Source organism: Mycothermus thermophilus, assembly GCF_041956435.1.
Source record: "Mycothermus thermophilus strain CBS 625.91 unplaced genomic scaffold VTJ04scaffold_4, whole genome shotgun sequence".
Classification (NCBI taxonomy): Eukaryota; Fungi; Ascomycota; class Sordariomycetes; order Sordariales; family Chaetomiaceae; genus Mycothermus; species Mycothermus thermophilus.
In genome coordinates, this window is record NW_027191430.1 from 1,489,668 (window position 1) to 1,515,334 (window position 25,667).

General features: G+C 55.3%; 13 protein-coding genes and 1 non-coding gene across 14 annotated transcripts; 10 read left to right on the forward strand and 4 right to left on the reverse strand.

Annotated features, from left to right (window-relative positions):
* Positions 1-2,408: 2,408 nt before the first annotated feature.
* Positions 2,409-4,069, reverse strand: VTJ04DRAFT_6279 (uncharacterized protein; the record flags this gene model as incomplete). Its single annotated transcript, XM_069364482.1, has 2 exons — positions 2,409-3,376; positions 3,457-4,069. 2 exons carry the CDS (start codon positions 4,067-4,069, stop codon positions 2,409-2,411), a joined length of 1,581 nt encoding a protein of 526 aa, XP_069218305.1.
* Positions 4,070-4,662: 593 nt separating this feature from the next.
* On the forward strand, positions 4,663-6,287 carry VTJ04DRAFT_6280 (uncharacterized protein; the record flags this gene model as incomplete). The annotated part of the gene is made up of 4 exons (XM_069364484.1): positions 4,663-4,791; positions 4,848-5,155; positions 5,218-5,657; positions 5,851-6,287. 4 exons carry the CDS (start codon positions 4,663-4,665, stop codon positions 6,285-6,287), a joined length of 1,314 nt encoding a protein of 437 aa, XP_069218306.1.
* Positions 6,288-6,853: 566 nt separating this feature from the next.
* VTJ04DRAFT_6281 (uncharacterized protein) lies at positions 6,854-7,186 on the forward strand (the record flags this gene model as incomplete). The annotated part of the gene is made up of 1 exon (XM_069364485.1): positions 6,854-7,186. One exon carries the CDS (start codon positions 6,854-6,856, stop codon positions 7,184-7,186), a length of 333 nt encoding a protein of 110 aa, XP_069218307.1.
* A 64-nt stretch (positions 7,187-7,250) lies between these two features.
* VTJ04DRAFT_6282 (uncharacterized protein) lies at positions 7,251-10,278 on the forward strand (the record flags this gene model as incomplete). Its single annotated transcript, XM_069364486.1, has 5 exons — positions 7,251-7,377; positions 7,592-7,675; positions 7,735-8,488; positions 8,543-10,074; positions 10,166-10,278. 5 exons carry the CDS (start codon positions 7,251-7,253, stop codon positions 10,276-10,278), a joined length of 2,610 nt encoding a protein of 869 aa, XP_069218308.1.
* Positions 10,279-10,635: 357 nt separating this feature from the next.
* Positions 10,636-12,184, reverse strand: VTJ04DRAFT_6283 (uncharacterized protein; the record flags this gene model as incomplete). Its single annotated transcript, XM_069364487.1, has 5 exons — positions 10,636-11,135; positions 11,205-11,394; positions 11,460-11,757; positions 11,817-11,922; positions 12,004-12,184. The coding sequence occupies 5 exons, from the start codon at positions 12,182-12,184 to the stop codon at positions 10,636-10,638; spliced, it is 1,275 nt and encodes a 424-aa protein (XP_069218309.1).
* A 775-nt stretch (positions 12,185-12,959) lies between these two features.
* VTJ04DRAFT_6284 (uncharacterized protein) lies at positions 12,960-13,337 on the forward strand (the record flags this gene model as incomplete). The annotated part of the gene is made up of 1 exon (XM_069364488.1): positions 12,960-13,337. The coding sequence occupies one exon, from the start codon at positions 12,960-12,962 to the stop codon at positions 13,335-13,337; it is 378 nt and encodes a 125-aa protein (XP_069218310.1).
* A 14-nt stretch (positions 13,338-13,351) lies between these two features.
* On the reverse strand, positions 13,352-13,934 carry VTJ04DRAFT_6285 (60S ribosomal protein eL38; the record flags this gene model as incomplete). Its single annotated transcript, XM_069364489.1, has 4 exons — positions 13,352-13,527; positions 13,625-13,658; positions 13,723-13,796; positions 13,928-13,934. 4 exons carry the CDS (start codon positions 13,932-13,934, stop codon positions 13,352-13,354), a joined length of 291 nt encoding a protein of 96 aa, XP_069218311.1.
* Positions 13,935-14,155: 221 nt separating this feature from the next.
* VTJ04DRAFT_6286 (uncharacterized protein) lies at positions 14,156-14,579 on the forward strand (the record flags this gene model as incomplete). The annotated part of the gene is made up of 4 exons (XM_069364490.1): positions 14,156-14,191; positions 14,242-14,254; positions 14,329-14,438; positions 14,496-14,579. 4 exons carry the CDS (start codon positions 14,156-14,158, stop codon positions 14,577-14,579), a joined length of 243 nt encoding a protein of 80 aa, XP_069218312.1.
* Positions 14,580-15,012: 433 nt separating this feature from the next.
* On the forward strand, positions 15,013-16,508 carry VTJ04DRAFT_6287 (uncharacterized protein; the record flags this gene model as incomplete). The annotated part of the gene is made up of 3 exons (XM_069364491.1): positions 15,013-15,027; positions 15,087-16,016; positions 16,074-16,508. The coding sequence occupies 3 exons, from the start codon at positions 15,013-15,015 to the stop codon at positions 16,506-16,508; spliced, it is 1,380 nt and encodes a 459-aa protein (XP_069218313.1).
* A 516-nt stretch (positions 16,509-17,024) lies between these two features.
* VTJ04DRAFT_6288 (mitochondrial 54S ribosomal protein bL34m) lies at positions 17,025-17,553 on the forward strand (the record flags this gene model as incomplete). Its single annotated transcript, XM_069364492.1, has 2 exons — positions 17,025-17,119; positions 17,193-17,553. The coding sequence occupies 2 exons, from the start codon at positions 17,025-17,027 to the stop codon at positions 17,551-17,553; spliced, it is 456 nt and encodes a 151-aa protein (XP_069218314.1).
* Positions 17,554-18,878: 1,325 nt separating this feature from the next.
* Positions 18,879-18,950, forward strand: VTJ04DRAFT_t77. The gene has a single exon. It is a non-coding gene; the product is annotated as a tRNA-Glu (tRNA).
* Positions 18,951-20,844: 1,894 nt separating this feature from the next.
* VTJ04DRAFT_6289 (uncharacterized protein) lies at positions 20,845-21,334 on the forward strand (the record flags this gene model as incomplete). Its single annotated transcript, XM_069364493.1, has 2 exons — positions 20,845-21,103; positions 21,204-21,334. 2 exons carry the CDS (start codon positions 20,845-20,847, stop codon positions 21,332-21,334), a joined length of 390 nt encoding a protein of 129 aa, XP_069218315.1.
* Positions 21,335-21,400: 66 nt separating this feature from the next.
* Positions 21,401-24,821, forward strand: VTJ04DRAFT_6290 (uncharacterized protein; the record flags this gene model as incomplete). Its single annotated transcript, XM_069364495.1, has 4 exons — positions 21,401-21,624; positions 21,808-22,711; positions 22,764-23,874; positions 23,938-24,821. The coding sequence occupies 4 exons, from the start codon at positions 21,401-21,403 to the stop codon at positions 24,819-24,821; spliced, it is 3,123 nt and encodes a 1,040-aa protein (XP_069218316.1).
* Positions 24,822-24,847: 26 nt separating this feature from the next.
* Positions 24,848-25,392, reverse strand: VTJ04DRAFT_6291 (uncharacterized protein; the record flags this gene model as incomplete). The annotated part of the gene is made up of 2 exons (XM_069364496.1): positions 24,848-25,103; positions 25,370-25,392. The coding sequence occupies 2 exons, from the start codon at positions 25,390-25,392 to the stop codon at positions 24,848-24,850; spliced, it is 279 nt and encodes a 92-aa protein (XP_069218317.1).
* Positions 25,393-25,667: the final 275 nt, after the last annotated feature.

Below are 25,667 nucleotides of genomic sequence, written 5' to 3' on the forward strand. Positions count from 1 at the left end.
AAGCTATGTCAGGGGTAGACGGGCGAGGTTTGTGACGGCGAAGTCAAAGTCGATTGAACACAAGAACTCAAGAAAGTCAAGGTTGAATCTTGTTGCGTTGGAAGAAAACAAGGCAGAGAGAGGACACAGGGGGGTGGAAAACGCGAAAGGCGAAGATGGAGAGTGGTAGGCCCAATTATTAGGAGCCGAGATAGGAAAGAGGCGTAATAATTGGGAAGAGTGGAGCTAGTTTTTCCCAAGCTGCTGAAGCTCCAGGGGTCTGGGGTCTGTCTGGTCAATGCACGGAGACCAGATGACGGATCTTCTTGACATCCAGCAGGACGCCACCACGGAGGAACAAGACAGACACAGCAGCCGTTAACACCGAAGCAGGATGTGTAATGGATGGTATGGATCGGCGAAAACACCCGTCTTAGCTGAGCCACAAGCAAAAGAGCGCTGAGTATCACGGCGAGATAGGTCGGTGGCACAGCGGAGAAGAGAACCCTGGGGACTGCATCGAGTGTGATGTGGATGATCAGGAAATGGGAGGGGGGTCCCGATCTGGCTGAGGAGCTGCTGCGAGACTGAGGTGGTCACTCGGTCAAAGACATTTTTCTCTGGAGCCGCAGAAGCAGCTGGAAAATGTCGCGGGGACCAGGGCACCTCAGGCTGGCTGAAGGGAGCTCCCTCCCATCTGGGCATCAACCGGCTCGGGCCAGACGGCTGCACTCTCGACTGCGGCTGCACCATGACGCGGGAAGCATGGCCCAGACGCGGGTTCCTGATCCTGTTGAGCTCACCCCAACGAGGGTTGCATTCTGTTTTCTGGAATCATGCAGGACGGTGATTGGCGAGACAAGGGGGTTCCACCACGCCAAGTGAATTCCGGCGAGCTGGGTGCAACAGGGTGCATCGGTGGGAAAACCTGGCAAAAAAAAGTGGAAAAAAAAGACGTTGGCGTGGGAAGCTTGTTCTCTTGGGCTAGAGGTGCCGAAGCTGGCCGGATTCCAGACGACTGATTTGAGAGAGCCACTCGGGTGTCTCTTCCGAGGATTGCCCTTGCAGCGGCCAAGGTCCCCCAAGGTCACGTCTCCTCCATCGCCGCTCGCCGCACCACTCGCCTTGCGGCCGATTGTCAGCGGCGAGCAATCTCCGCGCCCAAAAGGGGCCGGTCCCGTGACCTCGTCCCACGCGACACGAGGAAAGCCGTGGCTGAGCCGGCTGAGACAGACCTCTTTGGCAACTGGACAGGAGAAGCAGATCTCAGAGCAACTCAATGGTGTAGACGCCGTTCCGCTTAGCTATGATCTAGCCTCCGTTCTCCGCTCTCTAGTGGTGTATTCGAAGTCGGAGATCTGAATCATGTCTTGCTCCTGAGAGGCTTCTCGACTCCACGACGACAACCCACTCCAACATCCGATTCAAACAGCCCCGCGAGCTCATCTGGCAAGCTCCGGCCCTCGGCCTCTAAACACATTGAGGAGGACTTGCTGGACTGTCAGCAGATTGTGGCGTCTCTCTTTACACCTGAGTAACCATTCAGTCCGACAGGTATCTGTGAAGTCGGGCAACGGGTACACACGCTGAGTTGGCTTGCGACAGACAACACATGGTTTAAGTTTGTAGCACTTACTCTGCCCAAACATACTCTCGTCTTCTGGCTATACATTTATGCATTTTGTGCAGAAGTTCGCAGTGTACCTGCATCCACACCATCCAACTTGATGTATGTATGTAGGTTCGCCATTCGGCTGTGTAACCGCGTCTCCGTCAGCGGAGCATGCCGTCATAGCCGCAGAAGTGCACATTGGCCTCTCGGAATACTTCGCAGTGGTGCTTGTCGGAAATAGCATTGGTCTTAGCTCTGGTTAGAGTCATAGACCAGCGAGACGTCTCACCACCTACCACTCCGACCCGTACGGTTGATATCATGTCATGAAAGGATCATGTTTTACACCGTACCCGCTATTGCCTCCGCAGACACAGACAACACGTGGTTTCTCAAAAGTTCAAAGAGCTGGGCCTCTTTACTCTCCCTTCCTACTTGAACATTTACACCAGCTGAGTGATTAGGAGACTGGATGATTGGGGGGATGTTGAGAGGATAGGTTCCTCGGATGACGTATGACGATAGATCTCTCAGGACAGAGCGCACTGTTGATGTAAGGTTTGGGTCCTGGGAACAGCATCTGTTTTTGGATTCCTCTTCTCCCGAAACTTAACGTTTTGAAGGCCAAACTAGTAGCTGAGTCAGTGACGACCAACGAATCTTTGGTGTTTTATGTTATTAGTGTACCTTTTTGTCCTTGCCTCTCGTGGAAAGATGCCTTTTTCCCTGCCATTGGAGCGCTAGGCCGCGGTGTCTCACCACTCAGGGCACGCCGCGCCTCAACCATCGTTCTCCTGATATGGCCGATGCGAGGACGTCAGGCTGACGAGGCCGGTCGCAGCGGCAGAGGTTTACCGTTCCGCCTGCAAATCTCCACACAACGGTAATACTCTACCTCACTCCTTACCTTCTCGACCATACGGCCGACTTCCACCCCTTCGGCGTCGCCGTCCTCGTCATCATCCGCCTCCTCGATAGCGGACAAGATTGCCTCGCAGTCCCAGCAGAGACACCGCTCGTACTCTTGACCGAAGCGCACAAAGAACAGCTCCTTAGTCTGATCCATCCCGTTTTGCAGCACCCTAGACCCTAGCTTGTCGTTGTGGTTGATGAAGACGCCAGTCCGCCGCTTGACCGACTCGGCGTACGCCTGCGCAGAGCACTGGTGCGTGTGCCACGCGAGGTCGATGTCCAGCGTCGGCACGAGCATCTTGCCCGGATACAGGGCGAACAGGCGTAGGAACTTGTCGTAACGGTCGACAGCGCGGCGCAGCGTGCCGCCCACGGCAGGGCTGCGAATCCACAGCTGCAGGTGCATCTTATCGACGAAGGTCGCCTGCCGGTGGACGTTGTCGGCGAGCGGCCTGTTGGCGTGCTTGTTCGCGTCAGTCTCCTGGAGGACGGCGAGGAAGGAGGCATCGCGGGGTGAGAGCTTGTCCTGCACATCGAGCAGGTCGCTCAGCCGAATGGTGTGGACGTGGCCCTGGCCGTAGCGGGTGAGGGTGGCCAAGACATGGTTGTTGCTGTCGACGGAGCTTTGCCCTTCTCCGCCCGTTCCGACGGACTCGAGGTAGCGAAAGAGATCAGGCTCGAGCCCGGCGCGGGTTCGAGTCCATTCCTCCGAGGCCGCGGGCACGGCGTATGTCCAATTTCGAGAGTCAATCGCCTCGTGTACGGCCTTCCAGGGGAAAGGGAGTCGACGGAGCTGGGCTAGGTGGTAACGGCTCTGGGCTTTGTCATAATCGTGAGGATTCAGTAGGAAGGCGTGCCAGACCATGAGCACATCTTCCGGCAGCAGTTGAGGTCAGCGGATAGGTAATAATCAATACCGCAGTTGTTGCGGCCTCAACTGAGGACGTACATACCAATAGGAGGCAGGAAGGGCAGCTCTGACCATGCCGTTCCGTCCTTTAATGTTGCCCACTTGTCGGACTCATCGTCATGGGGCGCCTCTTCCAAGAAGGCGTTCATCTTTCTCGCCCAGACCGTGAATCGGCCCACAGCAATTTCGAGAAAATAAGACCACTTTTTCCGCCTCTTGGTTGGCATTGTCTCATCCCTGAGCTGCACTGGCGCGTAAACATACTTCCTTTTCTGGAAGTCGTACGTCTTGCGGAAGACGGTCTTTTTCTCTTCCACGACGCCGAATGTCTTATCGAGTGCCTTGGAGGCAATGACGTCTTTGCGCAACCTGAAAAAGACCTCGAGCAGCTCGAGGTGGACGGCGCATTCGCTCTCGGACGGGAGGTCTGACACATCGGCCGCGATGGAAGGGGTGGGCGGGCTATAGAGGGATGCGAAGAGCTGGGGATCCGGGATCTTTGGCTCTTGTTGGGCCGTCTCGGCGGTTCGTTCATACCGGCTCAACGCGGCTTTTGGTGTGGAATGATAGCTGGAGTTGCCAGGCAACAGTGAGTTTACTTCGGCTTTGCTGGCGGCGTGGAGGTTCTTGAGGTGAGATGGAACTAGGTGGGCCATGGTGATGGGACTGAATGAGGTCTAGTCTCTTCAGTTGAGTGACGGATCTTATTCTTGGATGTGATGGACAGAAGCGTTGGGTTCCTGGTCTTCTCTCGCCGGTGGGCTACCGACATAGGTACTCCCAAATGAGGTCCCCTGGCCAGGCTGCAAGTTAAGGATGAGGGGTAGGCCGCAGCAACTGGGCGGCATTCATGACGCCTTGTCATGGCGACGCGCTCTTATACTGCAATCAACGTTGTCGGTGCGTGCGGTTCTGCACAAGCACTGCCTCCCCCACGCTGCGGATCACCACAGCACCCCAAAATGTCGAGTTTCAACCTCTATATTATGCCCTTCGTCGCTTTCCCGTTTATGGGCTGAGCCAGTCGCTCCAACACCAAGTCGCCAACAGCATGTTCAGTCGTCTCCTCAGCTGACTAGGCATCATTCCAGATCTTCTCGATATCCATCCTGCATCTTCCCGAGTGCGGGTGTGCGAGTACAGCAACCTAAGGCTATCAAAGCAAAAGGGGGTTGCCATCGGACAAAGACATTAATCAATTATGGGTGTAGGATTGTTATGGATCGTACGCTTCGCGTGCCAATTACCCATGGGTATGGTCGGCTTCAATGGCCTTGGCCTATACAACGCGGTTAAGGACTTGGACGCCGTAGGAATCTACGATGTGATTCCGGGTGGGCGGATGTTCTTATCGGGCTTGCAGATGAGCGCGACCTGGGTAAGCCCGGAGAAACCGAGATGGGAGTTGCGTGGTCCTCTAACTGATAAGCATAGGGAATATTTGCGTTTGTATGGAACTTCGTCATGTTCGGTGTATGGATCGTATGCGTCTCGTGGCTCTGTTTGTTCCTCGGAGTCGCCGATTGCATAATCGCCAGCTCCCTCCTTGCCAGCGCCGTCAAGCAAGCGCAGTTCCTGCCACGGACTTACAGCAGCTGTGACTCCGCGACCGACTGGGGCAACGGGACGGACGGCCGCAACTTTTTCCTCGCTGCCAATGAGACTACTTTCCATACCTACAAGGGGCCGGGGAATTTGTGTCACAAGATGGTCGAGCTTTGGGCCATAACCGTCTCCATGGGGTGCGTCTTGATGGCCCTCCCTCTATGACTTAATTACTAATGGTAGTCTTGCGACGTCGCAGTGTCCTCTACAAGCTGATTGGAGTTGTCAACATTCTCATCAGCTTGGCAGAGGCTTACGACTGCGATTTCACGCACTACAGCTGCTACCTAACCCACCGCACAAAAGTCAACAACAGATTGTTATGTTGTGCTGGCTGTGGCCGCGTTGCTCTCTGGATCCTGACGCCCGTGCTCTGGATCTTGGACCACCCCTTAGCCGCGTGCCGGTTCGTTTTTCGATATACGCGAAAGACACTCGCCGCTAGGAAGAAAGACGGAAGGGACAGCAAATTCTTTCAGTGCCGAAATCAGCGCCCAGGAAAGGCTTCCACCAAGGAGTCCGACGCTGATCAAAATCCTCCGCCGGTGCTGCCGTATGAGGTCGTCCGCATGATCGCGGCGGATCTTCACTTCGTAGATCTGGTCAGCGCCGCCCGTTCCTCCAAGAGGCTTCGGATCGGTTTGTTCGGTGCTGGCGGTCCCAATCCAAGTCGTCTAGAGCAGCTACGACAATTCTCCTGCCAGGGGAACATGAAACGTAGCTGCGGACTCTGCGGTATTCAAACATGTCCAGTATGTGCCCCTTCGCGGTAGGATAAAGTACCAAAGGGCACTTTACAAATGGCTAGGTATCGACTAGGACTAACCCATAGTCTGGCAGCATTGTCAAATACGAGTAACAACGGCACCGTCTCTGGCGTCCCAACATCTCAAGTCCTGCAGACCTCAGTGCTCCAAGTGTTTCTACAAGACGTACTGCCGATGGTGGGGGGAGCAAGGCCAGCGCTTGGCTAAGCACGAAGAGACGTGCGGGCTCAAGGAGCAGCAGACCGACGTCGAGATGGCATCGACAGCAGGCGTATCAGCAAGGGACACCAAGATCTTGTGCCGAATGTGCGCGTCGATGACGCCTGCAGAGCGCAGGCGGGCCTTGGAGGCGAAGGATGAAAGGGAGCTCGACCGGCTGGAAAGGCATCCGCTCACTTGCTCCAAGTGCAAGAAGATGCTCTCGCCCGGGGCTATGAGATGGTGGATCTGCACGCTGTGCCTTACGGAGTGCCCTTCACAGATGCATCCGGCCTGGGCATAAGGGAATTTCCCCGGCCGCTGTAAGCAGCTCTGTCTCGATAGGTAATTACGAAATATAATCACCACTGATGTATCCCCCTCATGTTGCTATTGCGTTGGCCCTATTGGTGTCTCTGCATTACTATGGGAGGTTAACTGCAAAACGAAGGAATGGAGAGAGCCTTGTCAATGTGCAATTTTGAGAGTTTGTGCATCATATGGGAGACAGAAAAGCCGCGCCGAAGGCCCCTCAGGCAGGTTGGTGCACCGGAAGCTCTGGGAAGGCTTGAGCAGAACGGCGTTGTTGCAAACCTGCAGTGGCGCGACAGATACAGCAATTCATTGCAGCGAGGCGGTGGCAGTGCACTTGACCAACTCCCCCAATGAGTCGTGGCTGGCATGGTTCTCGATTACCATGCCCTACTAGATAGGACTCGCTGTGTGGGGGAAAGGGGTTTTTGTAATTATCTTGTGGTCACCGATCTCATGTCAGGGCGCAGCGCAAAGGAGACAAGCTGCCCACAGAGATCTGCGAACCGCAAACCTCGTAACCAACCTTTGAATATTATCTCTCCTGGGACGACAGTCATGTCTCGGTTGAGCAACATACGCGTACCATTGCTATCCTCCTCGCGGCCCAGTCTTACCCCTGCGCCTGACACACCATGGACGTTGTTGGGGCTGGGAAAGGAGGTCCTGCTGCCAGAGCTGGAAGCCCTCTACTGGGAGGGCGTTCGAGGAGAACTCGAGAACATCATCCGCACGTTAAACACTTGGAATCGGTCCGAGTTCTCCGACGTGAAGGTGGACGACGAGGATGACACCTTCATTCACGGTTTCGATACATTCATTGATCAGGTCACCGAAGAATCGCGAGCATTCGCTATTCGATATGGTGAGGCGCCGCTTCATGTCCTCTAAAGGCCTTCTATTTGAAGATATCTGGCGCTGAAAGGTCGTTCCAGGGGAAAAAAAGGAAAGAGACATGGAGCTTCGTCGGAAGAACGCACCCATTTCCAAGTACGCCGAGGCACTCGAAGATGTTTATAGAGATCGCCAGATCGACTACGCCAGCTCCAAGCTGAGAGTCGACGTCCGGCATGCCATCGATGGTAAAAGCCGACCACATTCCCTAGCCAGGAAGAGACCTGTGCAGCCGCCTGATCGGTCCCATGGTTCTAATTTCTGTTCAGACATTCCGAGACTCAAAGGCCTTCAACGACGGGCATGGATTTTGCTGCAAGCCACAGGTCGGTATATATGTACCTCCTCTACATTAACTTGCCTCACCGAGAGAGGCGTGCACTCCGCTGACCATGTCGGTAGGATTCCTCGATATCGAAAAGTTGATCGAACACCGGCCCCCGCTGGACAAGTTTGGCTTCTGGAAGCGGCCCGCAATACCTCAACGTACGGACGGCGAGTCTGCTCCAGTAGTTCATGCTCAGGTACTGATGTTTTGTTTCTAGTGGTCCTGTCCAAGTTTGACGAGTCTTGGATTCCACGCCTCGAGCCTCTGCGCTGTAGTCGTCCTGATTGCAACAGCGTCATACGGGGAAGCATGTTTGTCTCGTCGGCCGCATGTGCTGGCTTACCCGACCAAGCCGTCGTCTGTGAGGACTGCTACCGCTCGTTCCACTTCGGCGACGCGTCTTTCATCAAATCATACAAGCATTGCGTCCTTGCCGAAGCCATCACGCCTCCAATAAGCCGGGCGATCTGCCGCTGCAAGGACGTCCCTCACTTTGACGGTTCAGGCAAGCCGTTGTCCCTCTTTCCCCTAGACAAGGACGCAAAGCACTTCGATAACGGAGGCGCCGGAAGCGTCCAGTGCAGCCTTCTTAAACTTGGTGAGATTGTCGCCCTGGCCAAGTACGAAGGGCTGAAATCGATTGTTAGCACCAAGAAACCATTCAATTCGCCCTCCATGGTGCCTTCATCAAGTGCTTCTCCAGGAAAAAACACGGCCAGCACAGGCGTGGGCTCAGCTCCCAACAAAACTTCGAAGACGAAATGGAAGCGACTCGAAACCAAGACGGAGAGCAGCCTCCATGATTCTGCGACGCGAGTAGCCGCTTCAAGCTCCACGAGTGTTGTAACCGAAGCAACTGCTGATGAAGATATTCCCTTGTTCTTCAGGAGATTCACCTCCAGGTACCCATTCGGGAATGTGCACATGGCGCTGAGAGTTGGCCCGTTGGTGATCGAGAACGGAGTAGCCCAGTGAGTTTCCACGACAAGCACTCTCCTCTTTCGGTGGCTCACAGGTAATGCTAGTACCAAAGGGGGCGCTCTGATAACCATGCGGGAACCCCCCGTCTTCCAGGATCGATTCCTGCTGTTTACGCCACGCACCCGCAGCCTTGCCGTAGGAGGAACCGCGGCAAGGGAAATCTGGCAACAAGACCGGCCTCCAGTAACTCGAAAGCGCTATAAAGCCATCATGAAGCAGGTCGTCGGCGCCCCTTTCACCGGGATGCTACCCCACAGAGAGGAATTGGACATCGTTAATGATCTTATAGCGGCAAGCCGGAAGCCATTTGACGATCCGGGGCTGCCAGTCGCCGAGCAGCAAAAGCTCATGTCAGAGGATCTCGACCGCATTCAAGGAAAACTGAAGGCCTTGATACACTCGAGGGTTATGATATACCTGGAGAGCATTGCGGAGCGGCTCCTGGACCCCAACACGAAACTGACCTGGAGTGCCACGACCAACAACTGCCAGAGCTTCTGTAACGCCTTGATCAACAGAGAGCTATTCGGACCTCTTGTCGGCAGCACAAGCACACCGAAACCAAACATGCCCTCTCCGTTGTACGTCATGAGTTTCGTCTGCCCTGATGAGGGTTACCTGCAGCGCAACGTCAAGACCAAGTACGATGTCCCGAGCGGACTGACGGAGGAGTACCTCCTGCGATTTCACTTTGGGCGCCACGACGAGGCCGACATGATTGACACGCTGCAGGAGTACTGGTATGACTGGGGTGCCTTTGGCGGGCCGCTGTACAAGTACCAAGACCTCTTCCCTTGGGATTGCACCGAGGCCTACGGCCGCTACCCAACGCGCTGCGGAACCTGCAACCTGGCCAAGCACGTCTGGGCCTTCCCTTTTGACGCCTGGTCCACCGCCGCCCTTCACTTGACGCGGGAGCGACATTTGTACAGCCCCGCAGTAGTCGACCCGTCCCTCGCCGCCGTGGGCCCGGGTGCCACGCCCCAGACGTGGATGCGCAACCGCCTGATGGTGCTCACCGCGCATGACGTCCTCTCGCGCGGCGCCGTCGCCATGGCGCGGACCCGGCGCTTCGTGCTCGCCACAGCCTGGCTACACAATACGAATCTCAACCCCAACTCTTCGTGCAACCAAACCGCGGGCAGAGCCGCCAGCACCGTCCTCTCCGCCTACCCGTCCCTCGCGCGCGTCAAGCTCGGCGGTATCCACCGTGCCCAGCCCTTCAGTCACTACTACGAGGCCGGCACCTACAGCCACTACTTCCTGGCCGAGTGGGCCCTGCTACCGCGCCCCGAGCAAGTCGCCGCATATGAGGAGCTGCGCGACGGCCGCATGCGGCAGTCGGACGTGGTGCTCGGGACCGGCAGGGGCCGGTTTGCGAGCCGGATGTCGCCGCTCGATCCCTCGCTCGGCGGGTTCGACGGGTTCGCCGGGTTCACCGGCGAATTCGCGGCCGCCGACAACGCACTGTCCACAGACGCGGTCGACGCCGGGCCGCCTACGGACGCGGGTTTCACGGCAGCGGATCTCGGGCCAGATATTCCGTGCGACGGGGAACCGGCTTGCGGGGTCAGCTGTGGGTCAAGTTGCGGGAGCGGGTGTGGGAACGCTTCGTGCGGAGGGGATGCGGGAGGGTCAGGGGGAAGCGGAGGTAGCTGTGGCGGCAGCGGCGGAGGAGGAGGAGGAGGAGACGGATGCGGAGGAGGATGTGATGGGTTCTGACGAGCGTGGACCTCCAAGAGCTGCGCGCCGCTTGCAATACAGAGAGTATCTAGAGTAGACACGAACAGCCCAAGCAGTCACGAGAGCCTTTCCGAGTGCTTCACGTGCAGCTCCGTGGGTGTCGGAACCGTGCCAATATACCGCCGTTTGCAGGCTCGTAGCATGGCTTAGGCGTTTCTGATGGATTGATTGCTCTCTCGGCATTTAGCACGTCAAGCAATATGCTTTGTCCCATCGTCACCTCAATCTCTTGTACATCGAGCACGAAGTGGGCCAAGATCACCAGACTGAAGACAGCATACCTCGTAGACATACGGCGCATGTGGAGTTTGCAGCGTCAACAGTGATGACGAGGCAATGATACCAATAATGAGGCGTGTTTCGCAAGGAATGGATCCAAGGTCTAATACACTGCCTAGGCGCTTAATTCCCCTTCCTCGAGTCGCCGTATCCGATCCGAGTAGCAGGCGCGGCTGTGTACCTCAACCCGACAGAACAGAAGCTGCTGAAGTGCCTCTTCGGTCACCTCACGTGCCTTCAAACAGATCCGGCCATCATCATCCAATCGCGTCAGAAGGAGCACGAGACTACCAACATGGTGATACATAGGCGCCGGGACGGGCCAGACATTTTCTGAACCGGCCGCTTGCTGAGAAGTGTTTGAACCCGAAGGATCCACGCCTCTGGTAAGCTCAACTCCACTATCAGGAATAGGGGGTTGCCCGAACAAAGAGCGGGTCAGGTTGACCAGACACATGATATAGGGTCCATCCGCGCGGCTGACAACATCAAACTCGTTGATGACGTTGAGACAGAGGCCCAGGGACCGGTGCGGCACAAGTCCTTTCACGTCCAAAGCCTGGGTTACGACTGGTGGAGCGCCGAACGTGATGCAAGATAACTTCACATCAGAGGCTACATGTAGGGGCGTGCATGTCAACATTGAATTAGATCGGTACTCGGGTGTGCTAGTCGCTTTCTTACCATTGTCTGAACCCACAAGACGGCGGAGAAAGAGCAGGCTCGCAACAGCGCCTCCTGCCGAGTGCCCTGTGAAAATGACGTGGGCGTTGGGCCGAGTTCTTTGAACATAGAGGCGTATTCTCTCGGAAACAATCTTCTCTAGCGCTTCCGCGCTATTTAGAAAGCCGTCATGAGCATCAACGCTCAGCCCCTTGAGTCATTAGCCCTGGTTGCCCACAGTACCGCGAACGGGCTGTCAGAAGGCCGGATGCGTACATTGTAGTCAAAAGCTCTCCGTGGCCTCGAATTCGCATTCACCATGTGGTCGAGCTTACTGGCACTCCCCCGGACCGCAATGATGAGGGCGGGTAGGAGTTCGTTGTTCGTGCCTTCAGCCGGTGTGACAATGGCGGAGAGGAGCCCTTTGGTGCTGCCTCCAAACGATGGGGATACGACGTGGTCCTGCTCAAACTTGTAGTACGGGGAGTCTGGCAACTTTGCCATGGCATCGACATCGTATGCGCCCAGCGCACATTTCCAGGCAGCCGAGACGACGTGGGCTGCGGACTGGGAACTACACATAGGCTCGCATGCGTCAGCTCCGGTACGGATGGCGGGCGTGGCATCTCATACCATGTCCATTCGGCACAACGATTTTCGTCTACTCTTGAGTTTGCGTACTTGGAAGCCTCCCGGTCAAGCCGAAGAAGGACATCCCGGAGCTGTGCGTCTAGGTCACCTTCCGGCACCAAACTCGTCAGCTGAAGTCTGAGGCCGAGCCCAACTGTCTAAGAGCCCACACGCTGGGCAAGGCACTCACCGCTTAGATCGACTTGATCAATGGCCCTGTCAAGTGCAGCCGACAGTTCAGCTGTCGCGGCCGAGGCGCCCCGTGAGTTATCGACAAAGGTTATGCCCGAGGCGGGAATCTTGGCCGATATCTTCAGGGCCGAGGCGGTTGCCTCAGGGCAACTTGTGCCGACCCGGAGAAGCCTCCTCATCTCACTGATCTACATCCATCAATTAGAAGGGGCTTGGCCTACACTCAGGGAGCCAGTGAGTGAGGAGCTCAGCAGAGAATAGGGGCTCGCCTTACATAGACATGTCAGTATAAGGGGACACACACAACAGTCAAGGGGGAGTGAGAATGTGATCTGCCTGCCAGACATTGAGACGAGGATGGAAACTGGGAAAGGAAGGGTCTCTTATGACACTGTGCAGACTCAACGTGGGGGCTAAGTTGCGGGATGCAGCGTCACACAAAAAGCCCGTCCCCGGGGATTAGCTCCCTTCCTGTACGCCGACCGGCGTGCTGGCTCACCGGCCGACGTGTTGCGCATTCAGTATGCATGAGCCCTGCACCCCCCGCGCGCTGAAATCCGAGCTGACCGAAGAGGGTTGTTCGGTCGGCTTCTGAGACCAAGCGTCAATGAACAAGCCACAGTGACCCGTACAGTGAACGACATGGCATGTGGAGGGTGTCAGCCAGCTCTGGCCAGGCGAGCAAAAGCCAAACCATACCCCAGCGGCAAGGTCGCGTATGGCACTTTTTATCGCCAGTGTGGACATTGGGGCAGCGAGGTAGCTTGGCTGCCTTGGTTGTTGAGGGCGACACATAGCATCATAAATACTCTCCAAGTACTCACTGCTCAGGATGCGGCAAGATAATTGTGAGAAAGCTTCAAGGTGCTGAGCTTGGCCGTGGCCGATGAATGCAGGTTTCATTTCTCCGTCGGGCCAGGAGAGAGGGATTGAACGAAACGTCGCCGAGTCACCATGGCCTATCCATCATGGAGCAGCAGCAAGGTGAGATATCGCCCGACGCGAACAGAATCCCAGTTCTTCTTCCATTGCCTTTCCCCCCATTTCCCACTCCGAGACGCCGTTTGTTATGAGTCCAGTGCCCAAACCCGAACCGGCAAATGCATAGGTTGTTGTTGTTGTTGGGAGTCGTATGCCATGTCCATCGCCTCCGCGATCGCTCAGTTCCCCGGAGACCCAACCCAGCATTACACCAGCCTCCGACCTAAACCAACCAGCCCATCTTCGCCATTTAAGGATTCATCACCCGCTCACGCAGACTTGCCCTGCTTGTTCTTCTTGGGAACGTCCTTAATCTGGAGGTCTGTCGGTGTGGAAAGGTTCCGCAGTTAGCCCAGGGCCATTCTTCAACTTCGCTTCGGGGGTTGGTGTAATAATAGGTGTTGGGACATACTGGGCGGCAGGGACTGCTTGAGCTTCTCGGCCTTGTCCGAATCCTTGAGGACCAGGGTGTAGAGGAACCTATGGCAGCGGACCTTGAACTTGATCTGCTGGGTCTTCTTGTTCTTCTTGATCCGGGCGGCTGTAAATAGTCGTCAGCGTCAGGCGTTCTGTTTCAAATCATATGTCGTCGACCAAATGGATTTTCGCCGTTCATTCCGTCGGGTGGTGGGACATACAGGAGGCGTCCTTCCGCCGGCAGATCTCGATGAACTGTGCAAAACTTGGTCAGCATGTCGCCGAGAGGCTAGAAAATCTCCAGAGAGCCAATTCTCACCTTCTTGATGTCGCTGACTTCCTGAGGCATTTTGGCTGTCGGTGTCGAGGCTCCTGCACTGGGCTTTGAGGGGTCTAGACGTTCCTGAGTTCGAGGTCGGCGGGATTGGATTTCTCGAAATTATTTTGTGTGGGTTTTCGCGGGTGGGGCCGAGCCTGGAGCAGCGATTTCCAAATCGGGAATTGTGGCGCCTGGGCTTTAGTACGCCACATATGGCGGTGCTGCGTGCGCGTCCCGTGGCGCAAAGAACAGCAGGTCCTGGGAAGAGAAGAACGCAGGCAAATCCAAATGGAGACATTGGAAGCCTGGAAGCTATCCAAGAAGTCTACGTGTACTCTGCGTCTTCTAGAAATGTTGGCCATTTGATACAGCATCGTTGAGCTCTTTGTGTCTTTCTGGTTCCAGTTCTTCCATCCGTGTCGTCCTGCCCAAGATGCCGACCCCACTCGACAGGGCCATGAGGTCCAAGGTGAGCAGCCACTGTTGATGATTCGTTGACATTGAGCTAACATTTGTCAGAACCTCTTTCTTGGTAAGACATTCTGTCAATATCCTCAGGATATGCGGTATCTCTGACTGCCGAAGCCTTCACTGGCTTGGTAACAGGTGTTGCGGCTTGGGCCATTTGGGGAGGTGACCTCTTCCCCCCAGAACCAGATCCCAAAGGAGACCCAGAGACTTGGACAAGAGAGGAACTCCGCAGATGGCTCGCAGCGGTACGACACGGTCCTTTCATTTCAGATCTTTCATGACTGTTGCTAATCCATATGAAGCGAAACCTATTTCCTGATGACGGGGCCACGAGAGAGCAGCTCCTCGAGCGGGTCAAGGCGAACATGAGGATTCCAAGACACTGAGTATTGTCGGGAGGTTGCGTTGGGAGGAAGTTGGGGATTCAATTGGGCAAAAGGTGTATTCCAAACAATTAGATTCCATACTTCAATATACCTAGTATTGTGCTGCATTCATCTCTTGCGGATCGGGTTTGCCCAAACAAACTTGGAAGACAGTCTTTGTGCAAAAGAAATGCGAGTTTGTCAAAGAGAACAATGAGACTCATGCCTGTGCTTGCCTCGATGTTGCACGCTCATGTTGATATCAACCAATCAGACGCCGTGTTTCGATAAGATAGTGCTTGGTCCCTTGCATGAGAGGGTGCCTGCTGTGGGAGGACAGCTTGCGCCTCGTCGATCCTTCATTTGTTCTTCTCTTTCCCATTCACAACCCCATTGACAACCCATCGTTGAACAAAATTCGCGACAGGCTACGCGTCGCGAATCTTTCAGCGCGATGGATTTCCTCCAGGTAAATTGCATTGTTATGACTCGTTCTCCTCGAAGCGCAACAAGCTAATCTCTCTGCAGCGCCTCGCGCGGTTCCTGGACCGCCCCCTGTTCCCCTGGAAGAACCTCATCATAGGCTTTTCAGTCGCCCAGTACGCCTTTGAAACCTATCTGGGGTATCGCCAATTCCGTATTTTCCAACGGCCCAAGCCGCCCAAGGTTCTGGAGCAGGAAGTATCACAGGAAGTTTTCGACAAGAGCCAGGCCTACGGACGTGCGAAGGCCTGGTTCTCCGGCGCTAGCTCTCTCTACGGACTTGTTCAGACCATCACTATCTACCACTTCGATGTCTTTCCCAAGCTCTGGTCGCTTGCGGGGAGCTTCCTGCTTCGATTTGCCCCGGCCCGCTTCACGGGAGAGATCTCGCAGTCCATCGTCTTTGTTCTTGGTTTCTGTCTCCTCCAGCAAATCCTCTCGCTCCCGGTCAGCATCTACGGTACCTTCGTTCTCGAGGAGAAGTTCGGCTTCAACAAGCAGACGCCCAAGCTGTTTGTGACCGATTTGATCAAGACCGACCTCCTCGTCGGCGTCCTGCTTCCTCCGGTTCTCGCTGGTTTCCTCGGTATCGTCAAGAAGACCGGTGATCGGTTCTTCTACTTCCTCTGGTTGTTCTTTGCTGGTCTGCAAGTCTTCATGATCACCATCTACCCGATTGTCATCCTTCCGCTTTTCAACAAGCTCTCTCCCCTGGAGGAGGGCAAGCTGAAGACGGATGTCGAGGAGCTGGCCAAGAAGCTTAAGTTCCCCCTGCATGAGCTTTATGTCATCGATGGCAGCAAGCGGAGCGCCCACAGCAATGCCTACTTCTTTGGTCTCCCCTGGAAGAAACACGTTGTCATCTACGATACCCTGATTGACCACACCGAGACCGAAGAGGTTGTCGCCGTTCTGGGTCACGAGCTCGGCCACTGGAGCTTGGGCCACACCACCAAGTTGTTCGCTATCGGTCAGGTATGTAAATGAGAGAGCCGAGCCCGCCAGTTTGGATAACAACTAATCAAGTCTCAGGCGCATCTCTTCTACATCTTCTCTCTGTTCTCCGTCTTTGTGCACAACAACTCGCTCTACTCTGCCTTTGGCTTTGGCAACCAGCACCCCATCATCATCGGGTTCCTTCTCTTCTCCGACATCCTAGGCCCAATGGACAACGTTGTTAAGCTCTTGATGAACATTCTGAGCCGCCGCTTCGAGTTCCAGGCCGACGCGTTTGCCAAGAACCTCGGGTATAGCAAGGAGCTCGCTCGGGCACTCATTAAGCTCCAGATCCAGAACCTCAGCACTATGGATGCCGACTGGGTCTTTGCTAGTTACCACTTTTCGCACCCGATCTTGACCGAACGGCTCAAGGCCTTGGACTGGCAGCCCACCGAGAAGGTCGCCACTGAGAAGGCGGAGAAGGATGGAAAGGGCGAAGCCAAGGCGACAGGCCGGGATGAGTTGTAGTTCGGTGCGATGTACGATAGATTGAACAATGCGCAGAGTTTAAGTTTGCAGTAACAAAAGCAAAGAGTGTTGGTATGTTGAGAATCTGGTGCGTCAGGAGGACAATGAGAAGGCTCCACAAGATGGGCAGCAGAAAGCGTAGATTCTCTTGCAACACATTGATTTCGATATCGCTATACTTATAATCAACCCCCCGCAAGCCTGAGTTTGGCATTCTGTCTTCAATCTCTCTGTTGTCTCATCACGGTGATCGCGGCGTGAATGGCATCCTGAATCCGAAGGTGTCTCAATGCTGTGGTTGTTTGTGGATCTTAGGTTGACCTGCCAAGTGACGTCGCCCGGTGCCAGCCGACAAGAACCGGAGCGCCAAGACTCCGTCCTCCTCCGAACAAACCTCAACTTTTCGGAGCCGCGAAAACCGCAGAAACGACCAGCCGGCGAAACACTTCATATCGGCGCCGCGAAGGCTGCGATTGAGCACCAAGCCTCAAACCAGCCTTTGCGTATCTCCACCCAATGTCTCCAACGAGCCTTCTTCAGACCGCCCTGCGGCGGCCGGCCGCCCAATTGCTACCCGCCGTCAGGGCTCAGACCACATCGGCAGCTTCACGGTACGCTCTTAGACTTCCTCTCGACGGAGGCACTACCGTATAAGAGCGCTTGAAATTCTAACTAATTTATCAGCTTCTTCTCCCACCTCCCTACTCTGCGCCCAACCCTCTCCTCGCCTGCCACCATCTTCCGCCCGCCCACCAGCACAACCGGATGCGGCACTACGCAGCTCTTTGCTCCCGCCGCTTCCTCAACCTCCTCCTCCGAGACAGTCCTTGCTGACGTCGTCCCAAAGACCGCCATCACGGGACACCCCGCCCTCTCCGCCGTCGCGTCACAGATCCGCTGCGGCCCGCGCCCCACCCTCTCGGGAGCCACCCGGCTCATCCAAAAGCGCAGGCACGGGTTCCTGAGCAGGAACAAGACCGTGAAGGGGAGGAAGATAATACAGAGGAGGAGACAGAAGGGGAGAAAGAGGCTGGGACATGGTTGAAGGAACGAAGCGGGGTTTGTTTTGGATGGAGATGGGAGGAGCGTGGGTGTGTAGCGGCTTGTAGATGAAACCACGGGTGCATTTGACGATGGATTGGTGATGAGGTAGAGAGGAGAAATGGAACGGACTGGCGGAGGACTTGTTGGTGGGCAAGCTACATGTGACGATGAGGGGTTGGATGTGGGTTGGCTTCTGTCCATGCCCATTTCGGTGTCGCCGAGGCTGGGAATGGGGTTGAGGATGTATGTACAATACTGTGTGGTGGCGGATGATGCCTGTTACATGTACTATACCATGTCATGATAGACATCACATCCCTCTCGTCACTTATGAAAGTCGGCGAGTGTTTATATACCTGGTTCAGCCCACACCCGTCCGTAACTGGGGATACAGTGAACGTCGATAGCTCCACGAATGACTGGTCTTTGAGAAGAATTCTGTCCTTCCTCCGCTACTTACAGGGCACTTGTTCTGGTCACCAAATCCACTTTGCAAATAACATGTGATGTGGTCTCAAGTACCTGAGGTTGAAACCGCCCTGCGCTTGAGGGAACCATGTTTCTTGGTTAAGGCATCTCGAACTAGTTCTTTCAGCAAAAAATGATCCCTCCGGGAAGGGCATCGAGGGACGTGTACGTCGGGATGAATGCGCTATCATGACATAATCTTGCACGGCAGCACAACACAACCATGGGACATACCTCAAACTTCCGGTCAGCATCGGTTACTCGGCCTGTACCTAACAGTGACATGACATGGCCACCATGCCTCCATGGCACGGGCTGATGGATCTCATTAAGGAGTTGAATGAGTTCGCCGGTACGCTTAGCCAAGGTCATTGCGCAGTCGTGGGTGTTCATTGTGTGGCCTGCATACGAAGGTATCTGGCACCCAGAAAACTGTCTACGTAACTACCTTAGGATGTATTTCGTGGATTGATGTGTTAGATACTTAACTAGGCCCAATCAATTGTCAGTATGGGGAGGGAACTCGGAACGTGTGTACTCAGCCCTCTGTCGATGATACCTTTCCTTAGACTCATGTGGAAGAGATGAGAGTGGGATCATGACTTTTCATGGTTTGCCGTGACTATCGTAAATAATTCACAGCTCCCTAGATATAGGTATGCTCGAGCGCTCGATGATGCTTTACGGGCTTGGAGAGTCACGGATACCTGCATCCTTCCGTGTTTGCTCCCACCCGTCCACCTGGCAGAGCAAGCACCTCCTTCCATCCTTCCATCCTACTCCTTCCTCGCAGACACCTTCATCCCGCCTTTCAGGCGTCCTTCCGTTCCCTCATTTCAACAACAAAACACAACCAACACCCCTCTGGTGTATCGGTTAACATAGCGGATTCTCATTCCGTTGCGCGGGGTTCGACTCCCCGGAGGGGTAACATTTTTTGTTTCATAAATTCTTCAGCTTCCTGCCTCAGATGACTATCTTGACTTTCCAGGGCGCTGCTTTTGGTTCTGCGGCGCTTTATCAACGTGTAATCTTCTTCCCGGTGCTTGTCGCTCGAATTGATTCCCCCAGCCGAGCACCTCCTAAACATCCCGACATCCCACACACCAACGTGAAACGTGAAGAGGCCGCCCGCGTAGCTTGTTCCTGCTCGCGTCGAAGAATGGCGCAAGCTGACAGAGTCCGAGACTCCACTGAAGTGAGTACCGAGTCTCGATCACTCTTCATCATTGCCCGGCTGACGTTATGATAGGACTCGATACTGGTTGGACAAAGCATCTCAGACAGTCTCAGAAAGAGAAAAATGATGTCTGAACTGTCTCACTCAATCGATCGTGCACCGGAAAGAATTCTTTCTGAGACCTTATTCCCACTCTTTCCTGCTCACCCTAGCTTCTGTTATAGGGACAACTACCCCCATCATCGCAAACACTTCGCTATACGGAAAGCGGTTTGTTTCACCGAATCTGGTTGAACTTGTCATCACGGCACTAACGAGTTTAACCAATTCTTCAGCTCAGCTCGGAACTACTCCGTATTCCATACGAATGGCGGTGGAGCTGACAACTAACTATCTGCCGGCCTACCACCTACTTGCTCAGTTACCATTGCAAGCCAACAAAGCAATTTCCCAAAACCTGACGCTGCAGTGGAACCCAACCGGACCTCGTTGGCGCTGCAGTCAGAGTCAGACTTACGGAGTACTGCTTCACCTCCACTGCGACCCTGAGAAACCGTCTTGCGTATTCCACCACAGGCTCAAGAAAAAGATGATGAACCCGATATTCGAGAGTCGGTTGACGTCAATACCTCCCCACGCAAAAGACCCGGCGGTTCGGAGCGGCGCGACGGCAGCAACGTCGGCTGCCACGTGCCGTGAAGGATGGGATCCGAACAAAGAGGTGCCAAGACGCCCGGTTCCATGGTCAGACCCCGGGACCTGGGCTCCTTTTTTAGGGGCTCGGTGGAGATCGACATCGCGGAAAGGATGCGGACACGACGCTGTCATGCTGATGGAATGGATGCCCGGCCTGGCTACCCAGAATCAACACATCGGGTTGCTCTCTGCGACCTCATCTCACCTCGCCAACCGAGAGGATGCAACTCAACCAAAGCACGGCACAACGCAGGCGCAGTGGATTTGATATGTTGAGGCTCTTTCAGCCCTATTCCCAGCGTGGACAGTTGCTACGACTTGGTGAGGCGGTTGTGAGGCCGGGCAGTTTTGGAGGGGTTCGGTATCGCTTCCACAGGCGGATGCGTTCCACATCGACATAAGGCACCCACCAGCAACTCTCCACTTCTTGGTCGGGTTCGTCAACTGAGCAACAAGCGGCGTGGCCGCGATGGAGGTCAGCATCTTTCGGATCCACGCTGCCAACATGAGAACGTGGAACCTTGGCGGGAATGCCACCACATTTTGTCCTCGACAAGCCCGGGGGATGCTTTGCATCCGAGGATGCCGGCCGTTTCGATAGTGGCTGCTTTTTAGCTGCAGTTGAGGTGGTGTTGGAGAACAAGTTTTTCGCCGATGCTGTGCTCCTCCTGGCGCCAACTCGACATCGTTCGATCTCTTCCCAACCCAGGCAATTCTCAGCGAGAAGTCCAGCAGCCCAGAGGTGGGAGTGCTGATTTGGGACGAAAACGACGATGTGCGGCTGTGCATGGGGACTCGATAAAACCAGGACTCGGACCAATCACACAGAGCAATGTTACACTTCAGCAGAGGCCAGCTGCTCTTGGCAGTCCCTTGTGCCTGGGCGTCACCCGCGAGATCCATGCACAAATACGAATTGACAGGGGTTGAGCTTTCTGGGCATGCTTGATGCAGAAAAAGATGAGCAAGGGGGAGCCTGACAGGCTGATAAGGGGGAGGGAACAAGTTGGACGCGGCTTCACCAGAGCTCTGGAGCCGACGGGCGTCTGGCAGCGACCGAGGGCTGAGAAGGTTGACGTCGATCAAATAAAACTCCCGTCAACGCCCAACAGGCGCGAGAACTCCCCAGACGCCTCATCCGTCGTTGTGGTCGTCGTCGTCACCTTAGCCAGACACTCCTTATTCTGTGGCCGTTACGGAGTCCTCTGTACGGTTTTCTGACTCTCGCTTTTTGACCTCTTATCCCTTTTGACTCTCGTTTGGCTTCGGTGACGCACAATTGACTTCGTGGATTCACTTCTCCGGAGTTGAGGATCCCGTCTCCCATTCGGTGTCGTATTTGTGTCTGACGGACTCGGTGTTTTCACCGCCATCGGATACCGCTCCCGCGCGCGAATCGGACATCGGGCTCCCTGTCACTCGTTTCCTTATATCTTAGTTCTGGTTTGGATATTTTAATGTCTAACGCTTGATCGTCGGCCATCCTTCACGTCACCAAATCACCATGAGGACTGCCGCTCCCGTCCTGGCGGCTTTGCTGTCCTTCGCGGCGCAGACCAGCCAGGCTGATCCAACATGGCCCGCTTCTACCGATCACATGGAGGAGATCGTCTTCCAGCTCCAGGGGTTCAAGGGCAGCTTGTTCAACGACATTATCTCGCCATGCGACAATGAGGCTGCTGGCCCAGGCCGTGTCACGGCCGCTGAGTGGTTGCGCGTGGGATTCCAGTATGTGCTATCTCTCTCAACTTTTCTGGTTCTTGGAAAGAGGGGATGGAGTGTACGGGATGGTGGATGAGGGTGATGAGCTACGGTTGCTGTGAGACCGTTATGGGAATGCCAACCGCAGCATTGGATATTGGGTCTTGTTCAGGCATTATCGAGAATTTCTCATACTGACTTACTTTCCAGCGACATGGCCACGGCGAACAGGTACTTCGGCGGGTCTGGCGGTCTTGATGGCTCCATCCAGTTCGAGTTGAAGAACGGCGACAACACGGGCCCGGGCCACAAGACCAGTCTCGAGTTCTTCGCCAATTATCTCACCAGCAGGTCCAGCATTGCTGACCTCATCGCTGCTGGCGTCTATGCTTCAGTTCGCAGCTGTGGCGGTCCCATCATCCCTCTCAGGCTTGGCCGCGTTGACGCCACTGGTCCCAACAACAGTGGTGTTCCCCAGCCCCAGAACTCCATCGGCACGTTCAAGAATCAGTTCGATCGCATGGGCTTCAACGCGACCGAGATGATCCAGCTCGTCGCTTGTGGTCACACTTTGGGTTCCGTGCACAAGGCCGAGTTCTCCAACCTCGTTCCCGAGGGTGCCACCCAGGCTCCTTTTGATTCGAGCAGGGCTGGCTTCGACAACTACGTCGTGACCGAGTACCTGGACGACACCACCCAAAATCCCCTTGTCAAGGCCGGCAGGCCGTTTGGTCGTGACTCTGACTACAAAGTCTTCAACTCGGACGGGAACGCGACCGTCTCACAGATGGCTGACCCCCAGGTCTTCCAATCTGTGTGCCAGACGGTGCTACAGAAGATGATCGACACGGTCCCCCCTGGCGTCACCCTCTCCGAACCCATCGTTCCCTACAAGGTCAAGCCTGTTGATATGCAGCTTACTTTGAACCAGGGTGGTGCCAGCTTCCATCTGACGGGTTATATCCGCGTTCACACGACCACAATCCCTGCCGACAGCATCTCTAATGTTGTCGTCACCTGGAAGGACCGTGAGGGCAACAGCTGTGGCTCGTCTGCCTGCCGCACCACCGCCACTATGCTGGGCGTGTCAAACGGGTTCGATGACAGCTTTGGTGTACGTATCCCCATTGGTTTCCTATAGAGCTGCTGGAAACTGACAACCCTAGTTCTTCCCGATCGATGCCACCATCCCCGTTGCCTCCGGCATCTCCTCCTTCACCATCACTCTGAACAAGAAGGACGGTTCCAGCGAGGTCTTCGACAACAACGGTAACGACTATCCTTTGCAGGATGCTGTGATCCTTCAGAAGCCTCAGAGCTGCTTGCTCCAGGGCACCGGCGCTCTCACTGTTTCCGCTTTGGTCCGCAACGACATTGGAGAGTTGCCCGTCGAGCTTGAGGTTTCATACCTTACTCCCCGCAACACCCCCGATGATAACCCGGTGCCGGCCCTCAACACCCACACCATTACCATGACCAAGGGCGACTGCGTGGGTTTGTACACTTTCTATTCGGCTAGCTGGACCATTCCTGGGGGTTTGAGCTACAACGCCAGGATAACCGTCACGGCCGGCGAGTTCACCGATGACTTCAACAAGGCCACCGAGTTCGCGGGTACTTGCTCACAGTTCACTGGTGGCGTGGCCTGCGGTGAGGTTCCCTCTTCGACCGGGCCTGCTACATCGACTACCGCTGCTGAGTCTACCGAGGCCTCGACCTCCGTCCCGGCCTCGACCACGGAAGCCTCCTCGTCCACCACTTCTGTTACCCCCACGCCAACGGGTCCGGAGAGGAAGCCCACCGTCAGCGGCTACGTCTTGCTCGGTTGCTGGACCGAGGGCACTGGTGTGCGCGCTCTCAGCGAGTCGGCCTTTGCCTCGGACGACATGACTCTTGAGCTGTGCGCGGAGCATTGCGCGGGCTATCGCTACTGGGCCACCGAGTACAGCCGCGAGTGCTTCTGCGGTAACGTCCTGCACTCGAGCAGCACCGAGGCGCCGCAGGCCGACTGCAACATGGTTTGCGCTGGCGATCCGTTCGAGTACTGCGGCGCTGGCAACCGTCTCGAGCTCTACTCGACCACTGCCACCCCTACCGCCACGCTCGAGCACAAGCCTACTGTTGGCCCGTACACGTTCGTCGGTTGCCAGACGGAGGCCTCTGTCGGCCGTGCTCTTGATGGCAAGCCAGTCTTTGCGGATGACAACATGACCAACGAGGCCTGCGCCGAGTACTGCGAGGGCTTTGAGTATTTCGGCACCGAGTACAGCCGTGAATGTGAGTAAACGCAGCTGATTTCAGCATTATTTTATACATCGTGCTAACGGATGGAATCAACAGGCTTCTGCGGCAACAGCCTCAAGGAGGGCAGTGTTGAAGCGCCTCTGTCTGACTGCAGCATGACTTGCTCGGGTGACCCGTTCCAGTACTGCGGCGCCGGCAACCGTCTGAATCTGTACCGACTGTCGAGCGAAGTGGAGTCCAGCATTACCACGGCCGCTGCCACCACAACTGCCGCTCCGACATCTGAGGCCTCGAGCAGCAGCGAGCCCGAGACCACCAGCGCTGCCCCTGCCACCTCCGCCACCACCCCTCAACACGTTCCCACTGCCTCGCCCTTCACCTTCGTTGGATGCTGGACCGACGCCACTGGCACGCGCACGCTCCCTGACAATACTTACACGTCGGGCGACAACATGACCATCGAGAACTGCGCCAACTTCTGCTCAGACTACCGCTACTTCGGCACCGAATACTCGGGCGAATGCTTCTGCGGCAATGCCCTCCACCCGAGCAGCAGTAACGCCTCGCTCGAGGACTGCTCCATGACCTGCTCCGGCAACTCCCTGCAGTACTGTGGCGGCCCGAACCGTCTGAACCTCTACGAGAACCCTGACTTCGAGGCGCTGCCGTCCCACCCCGAGACCATTACCCAGGGCTCCAACACCTGGAACTTTGTCGCTTGCCGGACCGAGGCCACTGGCGTCCGCGCCCTCAGGGCCGCGTCGTTCTTTGATGACAACATGACGCTTGAGAACTGCGCCGCGTTCTGCGCGACCTACAAGTACTTCGGTACCGAGTACAGCAAGGAGTGCTTCTGCGGCAACACCTTCTCGGCTGGGTCGCAGGAGGTTGCGGAGTCGGAGTGCATCATGACGTGTGCTGGGAACAAGCAACAATATTGCGGCGCGGGTAACCGGTTGAGTGTTTATGAGAAGCAGTAGGCTATAGTGGTGGGTTTGGTTCTGAGTTAAGGAGTGGCTGCGATCGTTCTTTTTGGGGTTTGGTTTGGGGTTTGGGGACAGTCTTTCGTTGTATATGTTTCCTCATGATCTTTTGGACATTTTTTACCTACCATCTTCGTACCTGGGTACTTACCTAGACGTTCTTTATTTACAATGCTGTTGGAGTTGCGAGTTGGATGAATCGGCGGTTGCTTTTGTTTTATAATGATGATTGGGATGGGGGTTGCATATGAGATGTCAAGTCCATCGGCAGGACACAAGCTATATTACTTCTATAATACAACACTTACTCAACAGAAGCTCTTTTCAATCTTTTTGAATGCTGTTCTCCTGAGGTTGGTACCCACTGTGCTTTTGGGAGAATGCTGGGACAGGCGCTGGAATCCTTTGTAGTTCTCCTAGTCATAATCCGCCAACATCCCATCATCAACTCTGGAGGTCGAGATATTGACGCCGCCTCCTCATCTCTCTTTGTGGAGAGTCGTACGTTATATCACGAAACAATCAACTCCATAGCCAGTCCGTACGTCGATAAGTATGGTCTCAACATCAAGTGACTTGTCGATTAGGAGGTATCGTACAAACGTACAGGAACAGGACAGGACATCACTTCGCCAACATCCTGGCTTTCCTCTTCATACAACATCTATCCCGACATTTCTTGGTGTTTTACGTAGTGTTGTTCAAGCAGCGCTTCGTTTCCTACGCTTCACCTTACCTTCACCTCGGTGACGCCCTTATCCGGGTAAAATACCTAGGCGTTATCTGGGCAAGCTATCAAGGTTCGCAAGCTAGGAAACTTCCATCAGTCCTTGATGAGCCTCG